The sequence below is a fragment of the Grammomys surdaster genome, unplaced genomic scaffold (assembly GCF_004785775.1).
Source record: "Grammomys surdaster isolate TR1022 unplaced genomic scaffold, NIH_TR_1.0 125947, whole genome shotgun sequence".
Taxonomy (NCBI): domain Eukaryota; kingdom Metazoa; phylum Chordata; class Mammalia; order Rodentia; family Muridae; genus Grammomys; species Grammomys surdaster.
The window spans coordinates 627,188-640,437 of NW_021620769.1; the positions used below are offsets into that span (position 1 = coordinate 627,188).

Sequence of the window (13,250 nt, forward strand, 5' to 3'; positions counted from 1 at the left end):
CATTATAGTTGGATTATGTGATATACAGATGCATATCATATATATACGTATCCTTAGACTAAGAAGTCTTAATTTGTTAATCATGTGCCCTGTCAGAAACATGGATGATGGCAGGAGTGTGCATCCAGTTAAGCTGTTACCTGTTGCTCATTGTTTCCTGTAAGCTGTTACGGGCTGGACAACTGTAGGTCTACATGTACCAGACTATGTAAACATTCTATGACTTGTAGAATGTATATACTGTGCTGTGTGTATAGAGGGAACGATCTATAATTATATTGCTAAAACATCTTAACCTAACATTTGAGATCAGGATATGTTTTAGTTAAGTCACGTGCATACACAGACACACAGAGGGGTGTGTGTGTGGAGAGAGAAGGGGGGATGGAGGGAGGGAGGGGGAAGGGAGGGAGGAAAGGAGAGAGAGAGAGAGAGAGAGAGAGAGAGTTTGTCTTTTAACAGTTAAAGGATCATTTTTACGTGTGGATGTTTTTAAAAGAATGATTGCCCATTGTCTTAATTGATGAGCCCATCCCCAAAATGCCATGGTGACCTCTCTACATCCTCACTTCAGGCAATGACAGAAGCATGGAAGGAGAGGCTTCTTACTACCTGGGCTTGGCCCACTTGGCTTCTGGAGAATATGAAACTGCACTAACAGTAAGTTGAAGAGAACTTTTAATCCTTGCTACCTCGTCATTTCAAACTATTTGATGCTATCATGAGGTCAGGAGAGATGGCTTGTACCTGCTCTCAGCCTACCCATTTATGGAGATCAAAACTGAATAGCAGTATCCTAGTAGCACGATAAAGCAAGTTCCACTGGTTCTCGAAGCTGGGGTACAGTCAGTTACTATAAACGGTTTTAAGATATATGGACATTACACACACAGAGTGATATGACCCTCTACTCCCATTCACCCAGAACAATGGGAAATAGTTTTAACTGAAAGAAGAATAGGCAGTGAGTGTGGTGATTTTATAATGTGATTTGGGACCATTCGCTTTGAGAGGAGGCATCTGTTAAACTATAGTGCGAGGTGCATTGACATGAGTCTTTAGTGGAGAGGGTGTGTGTCTCAGAAACGGCGGGCCGCTGATAGTCCTTAACACACCATACTCCATTTCAAATTTAGTGCGTATTCAGTGTGTAACTGGGCCCGCTCTGCTTGTCTACACAAGTAAAAACAGCAAGAGCTGTGTTCTCTGTTTAAGTGAATTAATTTTCTTCCCTTATGCCATCTGTAATGGTTATAAAATGTAGCTTCCTAGCCACTTACATCTCACGCCCTTAACTTACTTGGTAATAGTATAGGTTTTAATGCTTAGCTTTGGAATCTGTCTTGTTGGCTTCTTTAGATGTTTGTGCTAAGTAGGATTCGTATATCTGGGTCACATGTTATTTTCTAGCTCCCTTGAAACTGGTCATCATAGAAAACATAGATTTTCCTAGATGGCTTTTCTGTTTAAATTTCTTGGTCAGTGATATGTGTTCAGCAGAGCTCTGTTCTGCTGCTTGGAGAGCATACAGACGCCCAAGATGTATACTTTCCTGCAGGAGCTAATTTAATGAAAGTGACCAACTGAGAAACATGGCCATAATTCAGAGCAGTGTAGACAAGGAGCTTGTGAGGGAAGGGAAGACGGGTGGGCTCAAACACTGACAATACGGGAGGTTACACAGGGGTACAGTGGAGCAGTAGGTTCTAGATGCAGAAAGCACACAAAGATGATGACCGAATGGTACACATGAACACATAGTCACACGTGCTCATACATGTCCACGTGTGCGTGAATATACTTTTGGAAGCAGTGAATTGTCGGAGGAAAGATGAAATGTATTAAGAGAAGATGATTAAAAAAAATTGTAAAGCAGGGTGGTGTATACAGCCTCAGGAAACCGAAGTAAGAGGATTGCTTGAGTTCGAGGCCAGCCTGGGCTACATAGCAAGACTGTCAAAGAAGAAGGAGGAGGCGGAGGAGGAGGAGGTGGAGGAGGAGGAGGAGGAGAAGGAGGAGGAGGAGGATGAGGAGGAGGAGGACGAGGAGGAGGAGGATAATTATCCTATAGATTCTCATCAGCCACCCTTTCTCTTTCTCTCCCTTTCTGTTCCCATCCCCCTTCTCCATGTCTATAGCAAGGTAACTTCAAACAACACAATAGCATCTACAACAGGGAATCTCCCTTCCATTCCCACACTTGGCTCCATAATTCTTTTTTTCAAAGACAGATATAGTTACAAATGTATGACTTTTCTTTGTAAAACACCCCATATATGCAACACATAGACATATAAATAAGACATGCATATAAATAAGTGTTCTTCTGTTATGTATGAAACACTTGCAGCTTACACACACAGCTCTGGACTCTGAGTGAACTTCTTCACACCAATTCAGGCATGCTTCACTTTGAGTCTTAATTTTTACAGGTTCATCGAGGGGTTATTAACAGCTAAACATTTAATATGCAAAACATTCTAGGTGCCATTTTGAGATGCACGTAAACTGGAAAGTGACCATCACAACCTAACTCATTAGCCCATCTATTCCGTAACTCATCCTATTTTCCTGAGAATACTCAAGATCTACTCTCTTAGAAAAGATCACGTATAATCATAGATATTTCATTTTTTTAAAGGGCTGCACGGGTACATATGGTTGAACCATGTGGAGTATTTAGCCTCCTATAGAAGGACATTAAGGTTATTTTCAATAGTTTTATTGTAAGTTATATGTGTTGTTGCTTGAGTGTGACATGACCCCTTTAAAGCCTCCTATATTTTGGTCCCCAGGACAATGTTCAGAGATGAGACTTTAGGATGTGATGGAATAGTAGACATACTTCCATCACTAATAGACTACATCTAGCTAAGATTTGGTGATCCAGTGCCATACTTGGGAGGTAGTAGAAACTTGATAGGCAAGAACTTTGAAGGAATAGATTGAAGCAGTCATGGTGGCTTGCTGTTCTCCACAGTTTTACTCCAACTTGACACAAGCTACAGTCATCTAAAAGGAAGAAACTTCAGTTGAGAAAATGTCTCCATAAAATCAGGCTATAGGTATTTCCTTAATTAGTGGTCAGTGTAGGAGGGCACAGCCCATTGTGGGTTGTTCTATCCCTGGGCTGGTGGTCCTGGGTTCTATAAGAAAGCAGTCTGAGAACACCATGAGGAACAAGCCAGTAAGCAGCACCCCTCCATGGTGTCTGCATCAGCTCCTGCCTCCTGCTTGACTTCCTGTCCCGACTTCCTTCGGTGATGGATTGTGACATGGAAGAGTAAGCCAAATAAACCCTTTCCTCTTTAACTTGCTTTTTGGTCAAGGTGTTTCATCACAGTGGTAGTAATCCTAACTAAGACACTCTAATGCTAATACTTGAAATTCAAAGGCTAGAAAGTTGCCAGGAGTTACAGGTCAGCCTGGGCTACAGAGTAAGATCTTGTTTCAAAACACCACAGGAAAAAAGAGAAGAAACCTTAACAAAAGTAAAAATAATAAAATAATAATGACATAGCCCAGCTGGCAAAGCCATTTGCTGCCAAGCCTAAAGACCCAAATTGATATGGATTAATTGGCTAATAACAAGGTTGTCCTTTGAATTTCACATGTGTCCTGTGGCACATATATCCACATATACAGACAAACAATAAATAAATAAAAAAATTAAAACCAAGAAGTAGGTGTCTCAGGATGTGGGGGTGTGTTCTTGGGGTTCATTTCCTGTTCTGTCTTGCTCTGGGCTCCATCTTTGTCTCTCTCTGCCTCTTGTCCATCATGAGGTGAGGTGAGTCTCTTTGCTCCTCACTCTCCTCTGCTGTGATGTTCTGCCTCTCTGTGCACAATCTCAGGAGCAATGGAGGCAAGCACCATAGATCAAGATCTCTGAAACCATAGGTCATAACCTTTCTTCCCCCTTTGTCTTCCTCAGGCATTTTGTCACAGCTATGAAAAAGGTAATTAATACAGTGTGCAATAAACAACCTTATAAGATGTGACTAATTTAACTATAGAATTACTGCATTAAGTGGGGGATTCTGGTGCATCCTTTGTTGTCAGTGGTATAAGATAGTCCAGTAAAGACTGGATTCCAAAAATTATATTTGACATCCAAATGGAAAATTCTTGAAACTATTTTTAGGAAAGTATTTTTTTTCTAGAAGTAAATATGAACCTCGTGTTTGCAGCCTATTATCTGGGTAACCTTGGGCAAGCACCTTGAGCCCTCTACGTCTCAGTTACTCCATGTGCCCTGTGGGAGTGATAAGTAGGCTTACTCTATTGAGCATAATAGGTTAAATGGTGCCAGCCCCCAGACATTCCCTAATCCCTGGAACCAGTGAATCCAAACATAATTAGCTTAAGGACCTTGAGATAAGATGACTGTCCTGGATTGACTGGGGTGGGGCTCTAATTCCAAAGTCCTTCATCTTATAAAAAAAAGGGGGTGGCAGAAGAGGTTGTGAAACAGACAGAGGAACAAAAGACAGCACAGAGAGAAAAGGACCATGCGAAGGGCAGGAGTTCGAAATCAGGCAGCATCAGGACCCGACTGATGGCCCTGGGAGATGCTGACCTGCCTCTTCCTCCTTTGATGGAATTTCTTGACTCAGGTTTACATTGCTAGCATGTCAGCCCTCATCCTTACAGACATAACCACAAGCCAGTCTGATCTAGACACCCCCTCATTAAGACTCTCTTCCCAGGTGACCCTAGATTGAGTCAAGTTGACAGATAGATCTGACCAGCAAAGTCAGCATACAGAGTAATGGATTAAATGACGGCCTCGTCACAGGTGTGCACCACTGAACTTTGCTGCTCTCCTCATTCCTACTGGCTCCCTCACTCTGAACTTGTCCCCTGATTCTTTCATCCCACTCTAAACACAGTTGATATTATTAAAACCATAGGCTTTTATCCAGCCACTTGTGCTTTATCTTCTAAGCTGAAATATCTTCAATTTCTTAGTATTTTTCCTCTGGACTCAACCTCTCACACATTTCCCCTTACACTAATCTATTTAGTGATTCTGTCGTGTCTTTTTCAAAGAAATATTCCTACTCAATAATTCTGTTGACCAGAAGGAGACATCTTAAGTTTTTGCTAACGTGCCTTTATTTAAAGACTTATTTATTTTTTTCTTGCTACTATAATGAGTTTTACTAAAAACTAAAATACAATCATTAGATCAACCTTAATGGTTTATAAAATCCAAAATGTAAAAACTATCTTTAACTCTAAGGGTTCCATATACAAATTTAAAATTTTGATACATGTCAATTACCACATCAAATGTTGACTTACTGATTAAGAAGTGTTAAGAAAAATATTCTGATTTTAAATGCAAGCTACAGGTAGCTAGGTATGCTATGTGTACACACTCTATCTCTGTACTCAGCACAGAGCTTTAAGGAAAAGGCTGCTCTTGGCATTATGAACTGCCAGGGAGGACGATGTGAGGGGCGGACTCATTGCAGGTCATTTACTCTTCTTTCCTGGTCCACTCTTAGCTTCTTTAGGAGGGGGCATGTGAATTGGCTTCCATGGAGTTGGGTTATAAAATCTTGGTTCTGGGTAGGAATTTCCACTGTGAAAACCTGTGACCTTTCCACTGGAGTAACTATAGCCCTTTGCAGCTGGACGAGGTTTATTTTTTTGCATATCCAACCATTCTCTAAACTTTTTTCTGAGATTTCATTTTTCTCCTGCAATTCTGCTTGCCATTGTTTTTCTTTTTCCTTCTTAAAGACTTTTATTTATAAATTATTAGAATATCTAACTAAACAATGCGTTAACAAGAAAAAGAATAAAAGTTTAGGGAACGACTTCTTGCTGTTTGTTGCAGTTTAGGGGTGTCCCTGCAATGTGTTGGTTAGTGAAGTTTAGGGGTGTCCCTGCAATGTGTTGGCTAGTGACCAAAGCCATACGCTATCAGTGTTTGCTGGGGAGAGCTTCCGGAGCAGGTTAGACTTGATGAAGTCACAGGTCTCCATGACAGTAAGAGCGGTAGTATAGGGGAGAGACTCCAGGTAGCATGTTTGCTCTGTCATACTCTCCACCGTGTTACATAGAATTCAGAAGGAAGTCCTGACCGGATGCAGCTTCATACTCAGGCTTCTCAGCTTCCAGAGCCATAAGACAAACCATCTCCATTCTCTTTAAAAACAAACAAACAAACAAACACCTTCTGTGGTGTTCAGATATAGCGACAGAGAACAAACTAAGTCCCCGGTACTTCTCATTCCTTCCAGAGTGGCAGAATAGAGCTGAGCTGAACTTTTATCAAGGCTGAATTCTGTACTAGTGACAGAAGGAAGGGTATTTTGTGAAGAGGAGATGAGGCTGCTTTACTAACACGGAGTAAAAGGCCATGGAGACCCTGACTGTCAAGAGGAGAATGTGACCTCCATGTCGGCCTCTAAGAAAAGGAATTGAAATTCCCTTTGGCTCACATCTTTTAACTTGTCAGGGATTTAAAAAATGCAACTTTGAGTTTTAGATGGTATTTCTTTGAAAGATAAATGAGTTTTATTAAAAGTCACAATTAAGACTTTCTGCAGAGTTGAACCAATCATATTGCAACCCTAAAAAAAGAACTCCCCCCCCCCCAGCCTTTTGTCTGGCAAGTTCCTTCCTTCCTAAAACCTCATTCACCTTAACAGTTTCTGGAAACCAACCTTATTCAGTTGTTCATTCTGTGAATAGTCTGGTTTCCATTATGAGTAATAATGTAATTTATTATAAATTTATACTGGGTTATACAAGGAGATAGTTCAGTGGTTGAGAATGCATTCCTCTAAGGGACCTAAATTTGGTTCCCAGAATCCATGCTGGGTGCCTCACCACCACCTGTAACCAGCTCCCAGGGGTTTGGACATCTGGCCTTTGCAGACACTATACTCACATGCACAGACACACACAGAGACACACACACACAAAGAGAGAGCGAGAGAGAGAGACAGAGAGACAGAGAGACAGAGAAACAGAGAGAGGTAAATATAACAAAGTCATTTTTAAAATGAGTACAAGGAAAGAAAATTCATCGGATTGGTATTTCATTTGCTGTTACAGAGCAGGAATCATCACGTACCCTTAGTTAATGATTCCACATTCCCGATATAGCCATCTCCATGTCTAGCATGCTAGCATCTTTATGATGACATAGAAAGCTATTAGCGAGTATGCGTGGCTGACCTATCATTCTATCATCACCCAGTAGCATCACATAAAAAGAATGCAAGTACATACCATGCGTCCAAAAAAATAGTGACATTAATATTCTGGCAACCTACATCTTGCTTGATATATATCCATCAACGATAGAGAGTATTAATCATATTTATTAAGCATTCTTAAGATTTCATTAAGTAACTGTGGTGAAATTTTATTTATCCTTCAAACCTAACAGATGCAAGATATATATAAAAGTCATTCCTCACAAAGAATGACTTATTCTTTCTGTAATATTTCACGGGTAGAAAATTTTGGGTGGAGGAAATAACTCTTAATAATTGTTCCTGCTTAGTTTCTTTCTGTACACAGCTCCCTAGAGGAGTGAGCTGTTGCCAGTATAGCTGGCATGTATACACTGGTAGATTCTGGACCAACATACATGGGCCAAAGCTCCTTTTGAGATTCTTTAATGAGTGACATTATCTGCTATGGAAATGCCTTTTTAAAAAATACTCTGTGTGTGTGTGTGTGTGTGTGTGTGTGCCATTGCATGAGTGTGGATGTCAAAACTTGAAGGAGTGAGTTCTGTCCTTCCACTATGTGGGTCCCAGGGATGAACTCAGATGATCAGCCAATGATCAGCTTTGGTGTCAAGTGTTCTTACACACTGAGCCAGTGCACCAAGCCTAGTTTTACTTTTCTCTTAACTATCATTTACTAATCTCAATTATGAATTTACATAACATATAGATTTATCTTTTAATTGACATTCATTTTTATAATGAAAATAAGGCAACATTTTGTGTAAAACTGTTTATATACCTTTTCTTTGAGGAAAAAAAAAGGCATCCCAAAAAAAGGATTTGAGCCGTATCTTTAACTAAATGTAACATGTTTCACTTTCCATGAAACGGAATGTCTTCAGTTATGGTTAGGAGTCCTTGCTTAAAGTCTGAAAAACATGTGAACTCTGGCTCACCTCACAGCTCATGCCGAGCCTGTGCGAGCACCGGTCCTAGCAGCCGTTCTCCTACGTGACACAGAAGCTTTCATTACTGTATCGAGAATTATCTTCCTTCTGCTGCGCCCTCTGACAGCATCCTTGAGAACTCTACAGGAAGCAGCTCTCACAGACCCTAGAGCCACAAGCCATTGCTGTTCAGTCCGTTTCGATTGGCAGTGTACTGCGCGCTTACACATACCCCACACACATGCAGGCGCACACATGCACTCTCGCGTATGCCTGCCACCATGCAAACAGCACTTTCACTCCGTATGTGATGCTAAACAGAGAAATGTCCAGAATCCCCAGTATCAGACAAGCCTGAGTGAGGACTTGCAGAAAGCAATGTAAAAGGAAAGTAGTGAAACTTCCCCATTAAAAAAATGGGTTCATTTCTGAACTGCATGGAAGTAACATGGTTCAAAATTGCTTAGCAGTGATCTGAGACATAAGTTCAGTGTATGAGCACACTGCCTAACAGAGAGCTTATCTACAAAATGGCTTTTTAAAAATTATAAGAAAATCTGTCTTAATAATTTGGAGACCAGAAAGACAGCTGATTTATGGTTAATTTTGGCCTTGTCTTTGTATTTAAAGATATAATCTTCCTGAAACATTAAACCAGGTAACTTGATAATAATTACTGAATTTTCTGTAGCACAGAAAAATAGATCATATCAAATCATAAGATTTTTAGTTTCCTCACTAATGAGATGTGTAACCCTCAGAACATTTTTGCTTGAATGAAACTCCATAGTGGTTTTCAAAAGTGTCAATAGATTTAGAAAATAATGTTTGCATTTTTCATTTACTTTTTCTTGGCTTTATGTCTTTGGAAGTGAATGAAAAAATAAAATAAAGGGAGGAGGACTTGAGCGACCCTAAAGTGTGGGAATATTTTTACTGTAGCCGTAGGGGAGAAAACAGAGTCCAGGCTGAACATGGCCGGCATACTAAACCGGACCATGGAAGGAGGGGAGGCAGAGCGAGAGAGGAGCTGCCTACCAAGAGGTGGTCTGGACCATGGCCAAGAGACTGGTGTAGACAAAATGGCTGAGTTATAGCGATCAGGCTGGAGGAAGGAGGTGAAGCCCAGCCCCTGGGAGATAGGTTTAATGTAGGGGGCAGGGTAAGAGGTGCTGGGAGGAGCCACAGGTACTGAGGGAGACTTGTCTTAGGATGGAGACCTAACATCCCAGCATTTTGTTGATGATAAACGGACCACATAATCTCTTGTATAGAGGCTTTCTGCTGAAATCAGGGCATCATCATCAGGGGAGGGGACTAGGAAGGCTGGAATGATAGACAGGACAGGCTGGAGGACATCTGTTTCACCCTCTCCCCAGGTTCCGTGAGACTACCTGGGACTAGCAAAGTTCAGGCAAACTTGGAGCAGTCTAGGATGCAGGGGCTCAGGCTGGTCAGAAATTCCAGCAGAAGCATCTAGGGCTGGTGTGTTGGGAGCAGTTTCCTGTCTTCAGTAGATTGGAAATCTGTTGTGATAGATATAGACTATTGTGGCTGTGTGTGCGCACACACACACACGCACACACACACACTCACACACACCCCTCAGCATAGCTGTAGCCATTTTATTCCATGCCTGCCAGCTATTTCATGTTGTTGCTTTAATACGCCTGCCAGTCATTGACAGAGAAAAATAACTTTCAGAACAGGGTCATGCTAACCACATCTCCTGTTATGTTCTATATGTCCTGAGGTTTGTTAATCTTAAAGAATTCCACAAAGCTTTATGTAAAATATATTAAATTAAAGGTCAATATGAACTGTTCTGTCTAAACCGGCTTGAGTCAGAGCTGAGCACTGGGCCGCACTGCCTGTATTTGTATGTGAGCTCATTGTGCTTTCTATATTGTTTTCCTTTATAAGCTGACAGAGAAAGATGTTTGCTGCCATAACCCCGACCCAATTCTGAGCCGTGTCCCTTATCTGATCAGTATTAGGTGTGTGTTCAGTGAACCATCCCTGTCTGACTGAGATCAGTATTCATGTGCTTTGAGGAGAAACTCTCAGACCCCAGCATAGACTAGGAACAGAAGGTAAGGTTAGGGAGTTTACGGAAGATTTTATCTTGGATGGTATTTGAAACTTTCAGGCCCACGGTCCTGGTAGTTGGGGGAAGGGAATCCCAAGACCAAGGAAGGGATCAATCCCACCTTTGGGAATAAGAAGGTGGGGAGATTTAGGGATATTTATAGAGTCCTTTTGACCTGCAAGAAATGGGTTCCAGTCAACTCCCTCAAGCTTACATTTTTTTTTAATTTTACAAAAAGAGGTAAAAGTTTTCCATAGCATTACCACTGTTTGTAATCTGTACTGAAATCCATACTGTAGAAAAAACAGTAGACTCACAACTTTGAGTCACAGTAAAAGTTTAAGGCCCCAAAAATGATTTGGGATAAAAAGCAATTTTTTTTCTGTCCAAAGGACTGGACATAGAGATTGGTCAGAGACCAGTATGTGTTTTCAGCACAATGAGGAGCACTTTCTGTCTATATTTAGGAAACAACCAAAGGAAATTCAAAAAATTGAGCTTTTGATTATAATAGTAGTCAGTGCTTTACCAGGGCTAAAGAGCTCTTCAGAACTCCACTGATTCATATTGAAACTCTGAACTTTTGAAGTCCCAGTGTAACAAAAGCATTGAGAGGGAAAGAAATCTGCACTGTTTTTAAACCTGTTGTGTGAGTTTATCTGTTTTGTGAAGCCTGTTAGCAAGATAAAATGGTGACTACCTTTCTCTGCAAGAGACCTAGCAGCTCTAGAAAAAAAAAGTGAAGACTAGTTTTATAAAATGAACTGAACAGGTATCTGTGACCTTTGGGGGAGGAGCTAGTTTGCTTGCTATTGTTACCATAAAGCTTCAGCTAGCCATCAAAATCATGAGAGATCCAAGCAGGATAAATTATAGCAGCAAGTATAATCCAAATGGCTTCTGTACCCAGTGAAACGGCAGGCAATAGCCTCCAAGGCTCACAGATGATAATCTCAGTGATTTTGTCGGGAGGCAGAGTAGTTTGCCTTCAGCTGCACACAGGACAACATCCACCTTTGGCCGACAGTCACACAAGGTCTCAGAAATTCTTCTGTGGAGTAGGAACTTGGGAAAATTGTTGGCCAGGCTAAGCAGGGCAACCAACACAAAAGTGTCTACAGTTTGGGCAGGACCGTAGTGGCAAGCATTACCATAGTCTGCATGGGGTGATGATGCTCCATCATCTTCTTTGGAGACCTTAGCATTGCCTCTAGGAGTTGGCATTTCTGTCTGTCACAGAAAGCTACTTTATTAAATACTTTAAATGTCATGTTATTCAGCAAATCTCTGAAGAATTTGAGGGCCATTATATACTAAGTATACATGATTTAAACAAACTTTACCTGTTTTTAGTTACTTAACCTTGAAAACACATACAGGAGGCTAACTAAATAAAGCTTGTCACTAAATGAATTACATAACAGTTTACAAGTTAGTAACTTTTATAAAATTAGGATATTACAACTTTGTCACTGTAAATTTAAACTATAAATGCAGTCTTTAGAGAAACAGGGAACTTTCCTGACCTTTTTTTATAGTGAACCATTATAGAATATTACAGTTTCTGGTATGATTCAGGTTACCCAAGAGCTAAAGCTTAACAAAGTGAACAAAGACAAATGCTTTGTCAATCTAAGTAGACCTTAGGAAATTGTAAACCCTTTTTAAAATTATTTATATATGTATAAATAATTTAAATATATATTTATTATGTATATTAAATATATATGTAATTTAAATATATATATTAAACATCCATTGTCCTTTAATTAAATTTTTCTAGAAGTCTGGTGTTAAACAGTTATCAAAGACATCGTGGTTGGATGTAAATCTCTATGCCAGCTTTTGTTAATCTGAGTAGACCTTAAGAATTTATCATCATATAAAAATTCATCCTATTCTAAAATATTTTGGAGACTTCTCTTAGTCTAAAAACAGATACAGTGATAAACAAGGTCTCAATAGGACTGAGAAGTTTTACAATCGATGCTTTAGTTGTTTCATACTATGTGATTATCTTAACCAAGATGGTGGTGAAGTAACATGACATACACCCCTTAACTTCAGTGAAGATGGCTGTCAGGCACATGTTTGCTTCCATCTTGATGAGGCCATTGCTCAATGTAAAAGCAAGTCACATAGTTGCTATTTAAAATATCTATTTTCTTAGTATATCTATTTTTTAAAAAAGAGTTGAATCCAAGTTTTGCATAGAGTATGTTTTAAGCAAAAGATGAATCACATATGTGATATGTTGTAGCATACTATGTATATAATTAAAATTACCTATGTATAGTTTTGTTACAAGTTTTAAGCCAAATTTTGTTACAAATTTTATAGATTTTTTTTACCACACCCAATGAACTTAAAAATCCTGAGATAAAATCTGTTTAGAGTCTTCAAAGATTTCTTGAAAGTAGAGCACAGAAAAGTCATAGATATAGAAAAAATTTTAAAGTGTGTATTTGTAAAACCTTAGTGATAAGAGGCACTGGGATCATTTCCTCATATGTGGCAGAAGTTGTTATAATCTGTGAGAATTTGGAACTTGCATGTGCCATCTTTGGCCTTTGAACTGTACTGAAGCCAAGCAGTTTACAGTAAAACAACAAGGCTTTAATAAAATCTCTGAATTCATGGAAGACTTGAGTCTGAGAAGAAAAGGAAGAAGAGTTACAAAATGAACTCAACCACAGGAAGGGTTCCAATAAGCTCTAAGAGAGAGCTGAGAGACAAAGAACAGTGTGGCCTTGAGGGACATGGAGGAACAAGATTCCAGAATCATAGAGGCCATGATCGTGTGGAAAAGCTTCCATAGTTAGCTGGAAGCTCCTAGGGGAGATGAGAAGAGAATAAGTATCATACCCATGTGGTGAATACTCTGGAGGGCATAGAACAGAGTCCCGGAGCCAGAGGGATAGATTCCTAGGTAGAAAGCATCCTGGAAGGCATACCAGGCTCCAAGAGCACAAGAGAGGGCACTGACCAGGTAGGTGAGGAAAGACAGATGGTTAG

The 13,250-nt window shown here is 40.1% G+C and overlaps 1 protein-coding gene across 1 annotated transcript in view; it reads left to right on the forward strand.

Moving 5' to 3' along the window:
- The window catches only part of Ttc29 (tetratricopeptide repeat domain 29), a 184,827-nt gene that overhangs the window by 64,665 nt on the left and 106,912 nt on the right, over nt 1-13,250 (forward strand). The window contains exon 6 of the mRNA XM_028753402.1: nt 575-660. Coding sequence (XP_028609235.1) covers nt 575-660 — 86 coding nt within the window. The remainder of the gene's footprint in view (nt 1-574; nt 661-13,250) is intronic.